Below are 15,876 nucleotides of genomic sequence, written 5' to 3' on the forward strand. Positions count from 1 at the left end.
GGTGGTGCATGCCTGTAGTCCCAGCTACTCAGGAGGCTGAGGCATGAAGATTACTTGAGCCCAGGAAATCAAGGTTGTAGTGAGTTGTTATTGTGCCACTGCACTCCAGCGTGGGTGACAGTAAAACCTTGTCCCAAATACATATATATATATGTGTATATATATATATATATGTATTTATATATGTATTTATATATTTATATATGTATATATATATATATATATATATATATATATATATGTATTTCTATAGCTCTCTCTCAGAATGATTTTTGTTTTTTGTTTCCGAGATGAAGTCTTGCTCTGTCGCCCAGACTGGAGTGCAGTGGCGTGATGTTGGCTCACTGCAACCTCCGCCTCCCCGATTCAAACAATTTAGAATCCTTTTTTTAAAAGGCTGTCCACCTATAGTGGAAAAAAATGTAAGTGATTAAAAAATGAGTGTCCTTTTAAATTAAAACAAAAAATTTAAATTAGCCAGTTTTCAACAAAACAAATTCTATATTCAATTTACTTAAAAAAGTATATGTATACATATATACACACTGTGGTTGTATAGTGATCTTTGTTAAAAGTCACGAACAATAAATGGAAGGTCTTTTAAGTTATCTTCTATGCAGTGAAAAATTAAGAATAATAGATACATAAATTGTTCAATCATGATGAGGTCAATATCTACCCTTTTTTCTTTTTCCAGACTTGTACAAGATACGGTTACATCAGACATAACCATATTATAAACTGGATGTTCGGCTCTTGGGACACATCGCTGGTGGTGCATACAAAATATGACTACTTGTGGACCAACAATTCTGCAGCCAAGCTACGAAAAAGAGAAAAGTTTACATGAGTTAAGAAGGAAAAGACCACCAGTCTTACCAAATTACATTTTGTAACATTCACCAATTCTTTACCAAAGTTGATGATCAATGTGGAAAAATCAGCAAATTGTTATAAGAAAAAAATAAAGACGACTATATAATTTCTCAGATATACTATACATTAAACACTCACACACAAAAGCAAATCAAACAATGCAAACCATCAAAAGAAATAAACTTCAGGTGAGGCACAGTGGCTCACGCCTGTAATCCCAACACTTCAGAGAAGGCCAAGGGGGGTGGATCACCTGAGGTCAGGAGATCCAGACCAGTCTGGCCACCACGGTGAAACTCTGTCTCTACTAAAAATACAAAAATTAGCCGGGTGCAGTGGTGGGCACCTGTAATCCCAGCCTCTAGGGAGGCTGAGGCAGGAGAATTGCTTGAACCCAGGAGGCAGAGGTTGCAGTGAGCTGAGATCACGTCACTGCACTCCAGCCTGGGCGACAGAGGGTAAGATCCTATATCAGAAAAAGAAAAGAAACTTCAAGAGCCCCTTTCACTCAAAACTGCCTTACTGCTTACACCTATAAGCCCAATACTTCGGGAGGCTGAGGTGGGAGGATCACTTGAGCCCAGGAGTTCAAGACCAGCCTGGCCAACATCAAGAAACCCTGTCTCTACTAAAAATACAAAAACTAGCCAGGTGTGGTGGTATACATCTGTAATCCCAGCTATTCAGGAGGCTAAGGCACAAGAATCACTTGAACCAAGGAAGCAGAAGTTGCAGTGGGCTGAGATCGTGTCACTGCACTAAAGCCTGGGCAACAGAACAAGATGCTGTCTCAAAAAAAAAAAAAAAAAAAAAAAAAAAGCCTACCGTAACATAATTAGCCTTTCAATCCTGGTCTTGCCAAACCAAAAGAATGCCAATGTACTCATAAGTTGCATAACACTTCATAATCGGCAAAGAATGTATGTCAGCTGAAGCAAAGATAAACCAAAAAACAGACTACCAAAGGAACACACTAGAAGTCAGCAAACCTTTTTGAGGTGATCAAAGACAATGCCACTAAAAGGGTCACAGATATAAAGTGATCTATCATTCTCCTTTATCTTCAATGCCTCTTCTTCTGTAATAATCTGAAGATATTCTTCTGATTGGAATTCTTTTATGGACTGAAAGAAAAAATAAAATAAGAACGTACCTGAAATGACTCCCCTGTATTTAGGTCCTATTCAAATTCCATCTCAAATCCAGCCTTTTCCCTATTGAGAGTCACCATCATGTCTCACTTAGACCTCTGCAGAAGGCTCCCAAATGGTCTTTTTCCCTTCCTTGCCCTAAATCTGTTCTCTACACAGCAGCTAATAATCTTTTTAAAAATACAAGTCAAATCATGTCACTGTCTGCTCAAAACCTAATGTCTTCACACCGCACCCAGAATAAAATCCACATTTCTTACTATAGCCTTCAAGACAACACAGTCTGGTTCCTGCCTATCTTCCCACCTTTACCTCCTACTTCTCATCTCCCTTGCTTACTCTATTCCAGCCACTCCCACTTTCTTGCCAGCCCTGGAACAAGCCAATCATAACCTCATTTAGACGCTCTGCTCTTGATCTTGCAGCAGGGAATACTCTTTTTCCAAGTTTTCACCTGACTTAATCCCCCACTTCAATCAGGTCTGCTTAAATGTCACCTCCCCAGAGATGCCTATCCTAACCATGCTTTCTCAAATACCCTTCCTCTACCCTTTTAGTCTATTTTATTTAAAAATACATATATATATAGTTTTTGTCTCTCTCCCCTGGAAGTTTCGTTATGTATCTTGTTTGCTACTATATCCTGACACCCAGTAAGCACTCAAAAATGTTCTGAACCAATTTTGAGGTCCTTATGTTAAATACAGTAATCCCTTTAAAACTGTAAGTCAGATCATGTTTACTCTTCTGATTGAAACCCTCCAATGGCTCTCCACTGAGAGAAAAATGGCCCACAAGGCCCTACATGACCTCTTTACCATTATTCTCTGACACATTCCTTAGCACTCTTCCCCCATTCCTCACTTACTACACAACAGAACACTAAACTTGGATAGAGACTACAGACACTTTCCCAGGGGCTGTATAAGGTTGCTCTCTCTGCCTGAAACATTCTTCTCCAAATATCTGCAAAGCATCTCACCTCCTTCACGTTTACTCAAATATCTTTTTCTCCATAAAGCCTACCCTGATCGCACGCTATTTAAAATTATAACCCCCTTTTCTTCCCACCCCCAAGAAACATCCTCTGGAACCCCTTAACCTGTTTTGCTTTTCTCTCTTCCCAATTTATCATGTCTGATTAGTGTCTATGTCCTCCTGTTAGAATGTAAGCTCTGAGAGAACAGAAATCTTTGCCTGTTCTGATCACTGATAAATCCCAAGTACTAGAGAAGTGCCTATCAAATCATGAACACTTCAATAAATACTTGCTGAATGAATGAAATTTTTAAAAATCTGCTACAAATGCTTCTCAAACTTTAATGCACACTGACGATCTTGTTAAAAATGCAGATTCTAAGTGGTGAGTCTGGATTGGAGGCCAAGATTCTGCATTTTGAACAAACTTCCAGGCCATGCTGATACTGCTGAGATCTGTGAGAAGCAAGGCTCTACATCACCTCTACTATCATCCAATTATCACACTGTACATAATAAAACATAATTTTTAACAATTAACCAAAAAATTTTCAAGTATGACCAGTATACGACTGACTCAAATTTTTACAGCACACAAAGGACCACTCTGGTTAGGAGGCAAATGAAAGCAACTTAATTTCCAAAAACTGCAGGTCAGTCACATTAAACAGCAACGTGATAATAGACTTCCAGCCCCCCGAAATACATAATAATGTACTTAGATCAATTCGAAAATATGTAATAATGATATATCTGTATTAACGTCGACTATGAAATTATTATGAAAGTGAAATATCTACTTCTAAGACATAAAGCCCAACAAATCAAAAACACTTAAAAACAAGAAAATGAATTCACGGTATTAAGACGTTTTCAACTCTTACCTCGAGAGCTTTAAAAAAACATTTGGAATTGTCTGAAGACTTTAAAAACTTCACAAAAAACGGTTCTTTGTCATTTCTGGACATTTCTGAACTGTCAAAATAAAGGAACCATTAACAAGAACAAAACCACATTAGGTATAAAGTTCCATGTTTAACCCACCTATTTTTCCATGCAGACAAGAATGCCTAAAGACATACATCCTGGCTCTGCCGGTGAATTCGTCAAAGGCATTTGTAAGAAACCCTGGAATGTGCCCTTGAACCCATCATTTAACTTCCTCCGTTTTCTTTGGCAAAGCCAAAGAAAAAGATGACAACACCAATCCTTGCAAATCAGAGAGCAAAATTAACCCGAATTGAATACACTGAGGAGGGGCCTGCTACGAAGGCTCTAAGCCCTCTAAGCCAATGGACATTCAATTGCACTTGTTTTATGGATACACAGAGTGCATCTGTCCCTGCGGATACTCACGGCCTGCGAGGTTCGTTCACCCCTCAGTAAACAGATTTTAAATATAAACATGGAAGCCAGTTAGCATGGTCTTTGCCCCTGCATAAGGCCAGATGCTCCAGTTCCCAGTTCCAGAAAAAGGCCTGGCTCTGGGATCACGGAAGCCACGTCCTTTAGGTGTCAAAGGCCCACCCGCCAGTCCCAGGGCCAGTTACTAGGACAGGAAAAGAGGGTCCTGAAGGCCATAGAAGGCATCGCGAACCCCAGTTGGGGCCGGGGAGGAGCTGAGTCCCCACTCCGCGCCTTACTTACCTCGTTGGGGCCTCGGGGTCTCCGGGCGGCGAGTCGGGGGACGCGCTGCCCGCAGGGCGGTGGCTGGGGTCGGGCGCCAGCCCGGCGCACAGCCCCCTCCCCCGACTCGGCGCCGCCCCTACCCCAAAGCAAACGCTGGAGAACCCGGAAATTGACCAGAACGGAAACCGACTTTCGCGCCAACCGCGCGGCTGCGCTCGCCTTTTCCGGTGGAAGTGACGCCATCCGCAGCTGCGGCAGGAGAGCGGAAATGTCAAAAGTGGAGGTGAGCGGTCCATGGGCGGTAGGGATTCAGGGAAAGCTTGGGCCGGATCCCTTGGATTAGGGCTTTGCTGGGCAGGCCTACTCGCCGCGGAGAGTAGGCCCAGCGCCGTCCGTTCAAGAGGTAGGACCACAGGCCAGGAATACTCCTTTACTGTTAAAAAAGCCACGGAAAGAAAGGATGTCCTCAATAGATGTACTTACTTTATACCTGCCTTATACCAGGTATGCACGGAAAAACGTATTATCCAAAACAATTCCTTGAGGCAAATAGTGGTAGTTCCATTTTGCAGATGTAAAAACGGAGGAAGTTAAATGATGGGTTCAAGGGCACACGGCTAGTAAGTGGTAGAATTAATACTGCATCCAGGTCTTCTGACTACGGACTGGGTGGTTTCCCTCCAACACAGCAGGAATAGAATCACTGCCTAACACAGCCACAAGATGGCAAGGGAAGAAAGGATGACTTACTACACAGCTAATGTCTTTGCCAAGATCGTCAATGGTCTCCCCTCCTCCTCCCCTTCAGTGGACATCACCGTTCTCTTTCTCTGCATCTGCCTCGTACTGGGGAGATTCTAGCACTGAACCTAAGGTTCAAATGGCAGAGAGCAAAGGGAGAGGGGGTAAAATGGGCCTGCAAAACCTTAGCTCAGTGATAACTAGTGGTAAACTGATTAGTTGTTGCTTCTTTTCATTTTATTCTTTAAAAATATTTTTTTCTTATTTTATAAAATCTTCTAGCCACTATACTAATGCGGATCATTTCATTCTTGACTGCTGAGATTGAGAAAATGACTTTGGATTTATTAATGTAAAAGTATAATGCCATGTCCCTTGATCGTTTTTGTTTTTCTTTTCTCTTTAGAGCCTAAAGATAGTAGTGAGCAGCTTGAGTCTTAAGTGTTTGAATACAACGATGGAAGGTGACAAGGATTCTTTGCCTGGCCAAACTTTAGTCAGACTCCTCAACTTTCTCGTAGGTTTATCTGTGTATTTCCTTGGAAAATCCAGTTAGAACCCTCCACGCTCAATATCTGATCAGGTTCCTCATCCTCTACCATCCTTAGGTGATGTCTGATCACCTTCACCTATTTTCAGCAAGAAACCCCTTTACTCCTGAAGTTCCTTCTTAGTAATATTGTATCCAGTGACCCCAAACTTTTGTTCCTTGGCTATAAATTCCCACTTGCCCATGCTGTATTTAAAGTTGAACCCACTCTCTTTCTCCTAATTCGGCATCCCATTGCCATGGTTGCTATACGTATCCTGATGGTCCTGAATAAAATCTGTCTTACTATGCTTTAATAAATTTCTATCATTCATTTTTTATTTATTTATTTATTTTTTATAAAAAATGAGTCAGAATCAATTAACACTGGGGCTCAAAGGTAAAGACCTATTGCTGGGGGAAGGGTGAAGAAAGCCTTAAAAACAAAAATCACTAGAGGTGGAAAAAAAAAATAAACCACATTAATTGTTAAGGTGCAAATCTGACCTGAATCTGTAATAATAATTAATATTTCTGTTAACTGTAAATGGCACTTTACAGTTAACATGGGACTCCTCACACTATTCCCGTTTACTCTTTTCAGCAACCCTATAATAGATGGGTATCATTGTCTCATGTTATGGAGATGGGGAAAGTGAAGTTCAGGGACTGTGTCACTTGCCCATGCCTTTCCTGACACACCACACTGCTCCTGGGTACGTGCTGTCTGCCCATCTATGTGTGAAGGTCCACACCAGGGAGGGAGCCCATTCCTGGCATTTCTGGCCCAAGTAGAGACCTCACACAAGAAGGAGATTCATAGATGCTGCTCATGAAGATGAAGAAAATGCACCCTTTAGCTTTTAGCCAGCGGAACTTGATAGCAGAGGAGTGACCTGTCTTTAGAGTATGAGTTCACCACTAGGGGCAAGTTCTCCCATCGTGTGTCTCGAGACAAGCAGAGAGGATCTGTCTCTAGTACCTACTCCTGGAAAATGGATAGAGCAGTGGTTCTGATGTGTAGTCTCTGGGCCAGCAGCATCAGCATCTCCTGGGAATTTTGGGGGAATGAAAATTCTTGGGCTCAACTTCAGACCTATTAAGTCAGGAACACTTGGGGTAGGGCTAACAATCTGTGCCCTTCAGGTGATTTTGATACACATTTAAGTTTGCTTGAACAGCAGTCCTTCAGGAAAGGGTGAAAATGGTTAGTCATTTCTCAGTATGCACGGAGGATTGATTCCAAGGCCCCCTGCCGAAAACAAAATCTGAAGATGCTCGAGTACCTTATATATATGCACATACTCCCATGTACTTTTTTTTTTTTTCTGAGACAGAGTCTCACTCTGTTGCCCAGGCTGGAGTGCAGTGGCACGATCTCGGCTCACTGCGATCTTCACCCCTGAGGTTCAAGCGATTCTCCTGCCTCACCCTCCCGAGTAACTGGGATTACAGGCGTCTGCCACCGCACCCAGCTAATTTTTGTGTTTTTAGTAGAGACGGGTTTCACCATATTGGCCAGGCTAGTCTTGAACTCCTGACCTCGTGATCCACCTGACTCAGCCTCCCAAAGTGCTGGGATTACAGGTGTGAGCCACTGTGCCTGGCCACTCCCATGTACTTTAAATAATCACTAGGTTACTTATAATACCTGATGCTATGTAAATACTATGTAAACGGTTGTTATACTGTTTTTTAAAATTTTATTTTTTATTGTTTTTCTTTTTCCACTATGGCAAATTTTACACAAAAATTGTATTTTTTTTCCTAAATATTTTCGATTCCCGATTGGTTGACCTCCTCAGATGTGGAACCCACAGATACAGGGAACTAACTGTATATGGGTTTGTGGTCGCTGAAGACTTTGGTGAAAACGGGGAAAGGTTGTGATATGACCTTGGAAGCTGAGGTTTTGGTGCTTGCTTTGGCAGCATATTTACTGGAAAAAAAAAAAATGATATGGAGATTAACATTGCCCATGTGCAAGGATGACATGCAAATTTGTGAAGCATTCCATATTTGCCGGTCATGGTGTTTCACGCCTGTAATTCTAGTACTTTAGGAGGCCCAGGCTAGAAGATCACCTGAGGCTGCTAGTTTAAGACCAGCCAAAGCAACCTAGCAAGACCCCCATCTCTAATATTTACAAAAATTTTTTTAAAAGAAGCTGGGGACCGGGTGCTGTGGCTCACATCTGTAATCCTAGTACTTTGGAAGGCCAAGGTGGGCAGATTGCTTGAGCCCAAGACTTTGAGACCAACCTGGCAACACGGTAAAACCTCATCTCTACAAAAAATACAAAAATGAGCTGAATGTGGTGGCGGGCATCTGTAGTCTCAGCTACTCGGGAGGCTGAGGTGGGAGGATCACCTGAGCCTAGGAAGTTGAGGCTGTGGTGAGCCATGATCATGCCACTGCATTCTAGCCTGGGTAACAGAGTGAGACCCTGCCCCCTTCCCCCCTTCAAAAAAAAACAAAAGAAAAGAAAAGAAAAAACTGTAGTTGGGGTTGGGAATTAACTTTCCCCTCACTTTCCTGGCATTTAGGGTCAGTTTCCTCTTTCTCTGGCACTTCTGTCACCTAGAGCCAGTCTCTCTAGACCCTGCTTGGGATGAGATTACAGGCAACTTTATCTGTTTATAGAATGGGAAAGGAGGCCAGGAGCGGTAGCTTATGCCTGTAATCCCAGCACTTTGGGAGGCTGAGGTGGGCAGATCATCTGAGGTTGGGGGTTCGAGACCAGCCTGACCAACATGAAGAAACCTGTCTCTACCAAAAATACAAAAAATTAGCCAGGCATGGTGGTAGGCACCTGTACTTGGGAGGATGAGATAGGAAAATCACTTGAACCCAGGAGGCGAAGGTTGCGGTGAGCCGAGATCGCACCATTGCACCCAGCTCGGGCAAAAAGAGCGAAACTCCATCTCAAAAAAGAAGAATGGGAAAGAAATCACAGGAAACAAATATGACTAAATAGTTACTTTTACAATGTGGGTGGCGGGAATATGAATATTTCTTATTATATTTTACTACATAGATAATATTTCTCAAAATTAAAGCCAAACTAAAACTAGGTTTTTTGAGTGATAGAGTTTTACATTTGTTTCCAATGCTGTAAATGAATATATATAAATAAATGAATGTACGATTTGTTTTTATTTTTGTTTTGAACTGGAGTCTAACTCTGTCACCCAGGCTGGAGTGCAGCGGCATGATCGCAGCTCACTGTAACCTCTGCCTCCTGGGTTCAAGTGATTCTTCTGCCCCAGCCTCCCAAGTGGCTGGGACTATTGGCACGTGCCACCATGCCCGGCTAATTTTTGTATTTTTAGTAGAGATGGGGTTTCACCATATTGGCCAGGCTGATCTTGAACTCCTGACCTTGTGATTCGCCCGCCTCGACCTCCCAAAGTGCTGGGATTATAGGCACGAGCCACCACGCCTGGCCTTGAATGTACAATTTAAAAGTGAAATTAGTAAATGATATTTATCACTACAGAAATAGTCTGATTAGCAAAACATTTGTTTAAACTATGGTCTTCAGTAACCTGGAAGATAGAACATAGGCCTACTAAGTCTGCTGAGCTCTAGTGAAGAGGAGGTAAAATGGAAGATCAGCAGCATATTCTATTCTATGTTGGTTGCTACTGGCTGCATTTAATTAGGTAAGCAAAAGACAAGCTCAGGGAATTGGCCTGTTTGCAAACAAAAATAAAGAGAATTTAAAAATCCGGGCAGGTGCAGTGACTCACACCTTTAATCCTAGCACTTTGGAAGGCTGAGGCAGGAGAATTGCTCAAGGCCGAGAATTCAAGACCAGCCTGGGTGACACAGCCAGACCTTGTCTCTCCAAAAAAGTGTTTTGTTTTGTTTTTTTAATTAACTGAGTGTGGGGGACACACCCCTGTAGTCCTAGGTACTGGGAGGCTAAGGTGGGAGGATTGCTTGAGCCCAAGAGTTTGAGGTTACAGTGAGCTATGATCTCACTATTGCACTCTAGTCTGAGTGACAGAGCAAGACCCTGACTCAAAAAAAAAAAAAAAAAAAAAATTCAAGTATGTGAGATTTTGCAAAGTTGGAAAAGCTGACTTCATCTGTGTCCTAAAAACAAGAGATAAACCTAAGAAAGATTTTTAGGAACAAATGCCCATTACAACCCAGCTATGTGGAAAAGATCTGCTTAAAGAATATGGTCCTCTCACCCAAGCTAGGTAGGCACCATCAACTGAGAGAGAGGTATGGGGCCAAAGATAGCGATCAGGTGTGAAAATTTTGTCTAGGAAAGAACTGGGGAGGGGACTACTTATGTAGAAGAACAACTCTGCCATGGCTTCCCCTGTTGATAAGCTTACACTTATCAATAGAGGCAAAGGCTTGAATTGCAACTTCTCTGAGCCCTGGCAGAACACCTTGTCATCCTTAAAGGAGGTGTCTAAGGAGCTACTAGAAAGGCATCTCTCACTCGCCTTTCTGTCTCTCCTAAGAGGCCGTCATGACATAGTTTCTCATCACCTCCCAGGTTTTGATGAGATATGGGGCTTTCTGCCCCACTCCCCTCATGATAGGACTGCAGAATATAAAAGCACTAGCTACCATCTAGATTTGGCTCCTTGGTAATAGAGTATCCTACAACTCACATTGCCATCATCAGACCCAGGGAGATGACATCTTTCACTTATTCTTCTCTGTTGCTATCTATGGAAGTAATAAACCATCTAAATCTAAAATTGTCTCAAGTATATTCACTGGTAGAATCAGGCCCTACCCTTGACCTTGTTTCATATGTGTGAGGTTGACAGCTACCATGTGAAACTGACTGGAACCAAATAGATCTGAAGATTACGAACATTTTGAGGTAATTGCTTTCTGAACCCAACCAGAAACCTGGAGTATTCAGACTTTGATTTAATCCTCAAATTTTCGCAGCACAAGTAGGTGAAAAGTCATACAGCCCCAAGGAGCACAAACTCCTCAATACTGAGATAGGGATAGAGAGAGTAATAGAAAATGAAGATCCTCCCAGAAGGAGGCACCAGGGATCTTGAAGAGCAATGAGCAAAGGAGCTCCTGTAACAGAACAGAATCTGATCTAAACAGAACCCCCAATAGAGAGCCTCCTAGTGCCTGCCCAACTTCAAAATTGATACTAATGATGGCTATGGGTCTCCACTGCTCCCTTTTCTGAAAAGGAGTTTTATTGTTGTTATTTTGTTTGTGCCTCCCCGTTCCCCACTGTGTAGCAGATGTGTGCTTGGGCAGGGAAGGACAAAAACATTGTCTTTTGAGTCGTATGTTACTGGTCGATTCTGACAGAGACCATGTAGAAACCCTTAGTGTCTCACCCATACCCCCTCACCCTTAGCACTCATGCACATTAGGAAACTTCCAGCTGCCAGCATCTGTGTTCGTTGCATGTAGGCATTCTCTGGCACCAGGAATCTGCTCTGCCACCCAAACAGTAGGCCAGAGGGCTAAAGGATTTATGACCCATAGGAAAGAAAACCCTCAAATGATGGCTGACAGGAGTTAGTGCACAAAAACCCTTGTTTGCATGTCCCATGGATGGGATATCTACTCGGACTCTCATAGTTTCCTCAGGGGAATTAAGGCCCAGGGTCCACAAGTGGCACAGTGGCAATTGACTTGTTAACACATTCTTTGGATGCCTTTCTCCCTGTCTCGCATCTGTATTTTATTTTCTTCTCTCCCCCCTCCCCCGCCCCCAAACTGAGACGGAGTTTTGCTTTGTTATCCAGGGTGGAGTACAGTGATGCAATCTCAGTTCACTGCAACCTCTGCCTCCCAGGTTCAAGCAATTCTCTTGCCTCGACCTCCCAAGTAGCTGGGATTACAGGTACCTGCCACCACACCTGACTAATTGTTTGTATTTTTAGTAGAGATGGGGTTTCACTGTATTGGCCAGGCTGGTCTCAAACTCCTGACCTCAGGTGATCCACCCATCTAGGCCTCCCAAAGTGCTGGGATTGCAGGCATGAGCCACCGTGCCCAGCCACATTTCTACTTTCTTGCCTGTGTTTCTTGTCAAATAAAACATCTGAGAAGTCTTGTCTAAAAGTCCATTTTCTGGGGCTGCTCAAACTAAGACAAAAGACCCCAGACATGTGCTCCCCTTTCATAGTGTTTTGCTGTTGCTGAGAAGTAGTTTCCCAGCCAGGGACTACAGTTCCCATCCTCTTTACAATTGGTGGGGTCATGGGACTGAGTTATGGCCAATAGAATATAGGTAGAAGTGATGTTTGTCACATCCGGGCTTGATCCAGGAAAATTTCTTGCACTACCTTCCATGCTCTTCCTTATTCTGTCATTTGAATGTCAACACATGGAGCAATCTTGGAAGCCACGTGTTGAAAATAGCAGAACCTCTCTTAGCCTGGATCTCTGAATGACTGAATGGAGCTATGAAAGTGAACTCCCCATGTTATGCCCAGACCGTTTATTCCCCGAAGAAGACCACCAGAGTCCAGAGTCAAAGCTAAGCAGCAAGGATCTTTATTACAGGTTCGAACATGGAACTCTCCCTCGCTCGTGAAATGAGACGGGCAGGAGAGCTCCCCCACTGAGCTCCGAGCAGTGTTATATAGTCTAAGAAAAGTGGGCATAGAGTTATTATACAAATCAGATATATGATTGGCTAGTGTTTGAACAAGGCGATTTGGCTAACTATGATTGGTTCCCGCCATTTCTGATATTTTGGTTCAAACTTTGAGGCGGGAGAGCAGGTTTATGGCAGCAAGAGTTTATCTTACTTAAACACATCTTGTGACCTTGCCTCAGAACTTACAAAATCTCTGGTATGTGCAAAACAAAATCTCTGGTATGTGCAGAAAACCAGGTACTCACAGAACTTACGAAATCTCTGGTATGTGCAAAGATTAGAGAGCAGAACAAGGGTGTAGCGGGTGGGGGGCGGGTACACATCTATCTTTGTGTCCTTTCACCCACTCCCACCCTAACAAATCACCACAATTGCTGCCAGATGGGCTTTATGTTACTAAGAAGTCAACTCCTATTGTGTTAAACCATTAAGATTTTGGAACTTTGCTATTATAGCAGTTAGTGCCAATCCAACCAATTCTGAACTTGGAAACAGTTTAAACAAACACGTTGCCCCCATGCCGTTATTATTTCAAGATCCCTTGGAAAGGGGAAAGTGTGAAATTGCTCCAGAGACAAATGCCAGAGGCCACATGAGAAAGAGCATGGACTATGGAAGCAGACTGCCTAGTTTGAATGCCAGCTTGGACACCTACTAGCTACCTGACCTTGGGCAAGTCACTGGTTAACCTCTCTGTGCTTCACTTCTCTCTGTACAAAAAGGGGATGGCAATAACCTTGTGGGGTTACTATCAATTAACATTTGGGAAGCACTTAGCACCCTGCCTAGTACACAATTAATAATAAATCTATACATCCCAAGTTTTCCAAAGATCATCTTTGCCATGAAGTTTTTAAACTGTTTTCCACCATATAAGCATCATACCTTCTGCTTTGCTATTTGTGAGAGCCTGCACCAAAGCACAGAAATGACTTTAGCACTTTGGATGTCCTATCTTTGCAATATGACTTTGTCTCAGTACACATGAAGTTTTCAGAGTTTGATCTAATCTAGGGTCGGGGGCACAGTGGCTGCTATTGGATTTAAGCTGTGTTAGTTTTAGGTGGATAATTAACCTTAGAAGGAATGATCACCTCTGGACTTTATTTGGTTTTTGTCCATAGGTCTGCAGAGGAGATTGCTCAACCCACTTTTGAGACATTCGTGTGCATTTATTGATCTGTTTGATTTTTTGAGCCCAATATTATAGCAGACACTATTTTCCAACCTTGTATTAGAATGTTGGACAAGAAAAAAATTGATCTCTGCCCTCATAGACCCTATTTCCTCTCAAATGTTTGAATAAGTGAAGGGAGAGCCAGGACAGTTGAAGATGAACCACTCGGCACAAAGTCAGAGGGAATCTGGCTTTGCCTGAGCAGAGGGTCACTGCTGGCTTACAGAGAAACCAGCCGAGCTGATGGCAGTCTCAGGGCTGGGAAAACAGAAGTGGAGGCAAGATCCCAGTGAGAAAGGAGGAGCAGAGAACTAAGCTTGACAAAGGGCCAGTTTTCTCCTTAAGATACTTGGCACAATTTGAAGTTCCATGGAATGGGAGATAAAAAGATAATGCCACACCTGGAAGAGGCTCCAATAAATATATCAAGTATATGAGTTTCCTGTTACTATTGTAACAAAACTTAATATCTTACAGTTTTGGAGGTTGGAAGTTGGAAATGGGTCTCACTGGGCTTAAATCAAGATGTCAGCAGGGCTGAGTTCCTTTCTGGAGGCTCTGTTTCTACATTTAAAGAAGCCTTATGATGATATTGGCTCACCTGGATAATCAAGCAATACATTTCTAAATAAACCATGAGTTGAATAAGAAATCACAATAAAATTAGAATATATTTTGAACTGAATAACCATGAAGTTATAATATATCAAGAAAAGGAATGCTTATAGGGAAATTCATAGCCTTCATCACATATAGTAGAGAAGAGAGGCTGAAAAATCAATGACCTTAACTGCCTTAAAAAAAAAAAAAAAAAAAAGCAAGAGAAGCCAGGCACGGTGGCTCACACCTGTAATCCCAGCACTTTGGGAGGCCAAGGCAGGCAGATCACTTGAGGCCAGGAGTTAAGAGACCAGCCTGAACAACATGGTGAAACTCCATCTCCACTAAAAAAAAAAACAAAAAAACAAAAAAAAACAGCCAGGTGCTGTGTCTCATGCCTGTAATCCCAGCTACTCAGGAGGCTGAGGCAGGAGAATCACTTGAACCCAGGAGGCGGAGGTTGCAGTGAGCCGCAATCATGCCACTTCACTCCAGCCTGGGCAATAGAGCAAGACTCTGTCAAAAAAAAAAAAAAAGAAGAAAAAGGAGAAGGAGGAGAAGAAAGAAAGAATAAAGAAGCTAGAGAAAGACCAAAACTCAAAGAAAGTCAACAGAGCAGAAATCAATGAAATAATAAATGAATGTACAATAGAGAAAAACAGCAAAGCCAAGGTTGGTTCTCTGAAAAGATTAATGAAATAGGTAAAATCTTGGCAATACTAACCAAGGAAAAGTGGTAACATAAATCACCAATATCAGCAATGAAAATACTAAATACCACATACTAAAAATGTCAAAGGATAAGATCGTGAATGATTTTATATCAATAAATTTGAAAATTTAGATAAAATGGACAAATTTCTTTAAAAAAAACTTACCAATATTGAAATTTGAAGGATCATAAAACCTGGATATTTCTCTAGCTATTTAAGAAACTCAATCTGTTATCAAAAACTTTTCCACAAATAAAACTCTAAACACAGGTGGCTTCATTGGTGAAGCCTTGCAAACATTTAAGAAAGAAAGAATGCTATTCTTACACAGTGTCTTCCAGAGAATAAGAAAAGTAGCAGCATATTCCAGTTCATTTTGTGAGCCATTATAACCTTGAAACCAAACTTTTAGTGACATTAAGATAAAGAAAACTGCAGAATGATTTCTCTCACGAACACAAATGCAAAAAATCCAAAAAAGAAAAGTAAGTTCAGCAATATGTAAAAAAAAGTTAAACATAATAGCCAAGGGGGGGTTATTCCAGGAATGTAAGAGTAGTTTAACATTTAAAAATCAATTAAAGGAGTCCAGCGTGGTGGTGCACAGCTGTAGCCCCAGCTACTTGGGAGGCTGAGGAGGGAGGATCACTTGGGCCTAGGAGGTGGAGCCTTCACTGAACTATGATCCCACAGCTGCACTCCAGCCTGGGCAATAGAGCAGGACCCAAGCAAGAAGGAAGGGAAGGGAAGGGAAGGGAAAGGAAGGGAAAGAAAGGGAGGGGAGGGGTGAGGAGGGGGAAAGAGAAAGGAAGAACGGAAGGATGGAAGGAAGGAAGGTAAACAGAAAAAGGAAAGAAAGAAAGAAA

The 15,876-nt window shown here is 42.2% G+C and overlaps 1 protein-coding gene and 1 non-coding gene across 3 annotated transcripts in view; one reads left to right on the forward strand and one right to left on the reverse strand.

Moving 5' to 3' along the window:
• Nucleotides 1-4,826, reverse strand: part of LOC105469878 (DNA topoisomerase II binding protein 1) — a 65,969-nt gene extending 61,143 nt beyond the window's left edge. For both annotated transcript variants that reach the window (XM_011721453.3, XM_011721455.3), the window contains exons 1-4: nt 4,653-4,826; nt 3,890-3,980; nt 1,866-2,000; nt 680-823 (exon numbers count right to left, since the gene is read on the reverse strand). In XM_011721453.3, coding sequence (XP_011719755.2) covers nt 680-823; nt 1,866-2,000; nt 3,890-3,973 — 363 coding nt within the window. In that variant the 5' untranslated portion in view covers nt 3,974-3,980; nt 4,653-4,826. The remainder of the gene's footprint in view (nt 1-679; nt 824-1,865; nt 2,001-3,889; nt 3,981-4,652) is intronic.
• A 2,993-nt stretch (nt 4,827-7,819) lies between these two features.
• Nucleotides 7,820-7,927, forward strand: LOC112424676 (U6 spliceosomal RNA). The gene has a single exon (XR_003015514.1). It is a non-coding gene; the product is annotated as a U6 spliceosomal RNA (small nuclear RNA).
• Nucleotides 7,928-15,876: the final 7,949 nt, after the last annotated feature.

The sequence above is a fragment of the Macaca nemestrina genome, chromosome 2 (genome assembly GCF_043159975.1).
Source record: "Macaca nemestrina isolate mMacNem1 chromosome 2, mMacNem.hap1, whole genome shotgun sequence".
Lineage (NCBI taxonomy): Eukaryota > Metazoa > Chordata > Mammalia > Primates > Cercopithecidae > Macaca > Macaca nemestrina.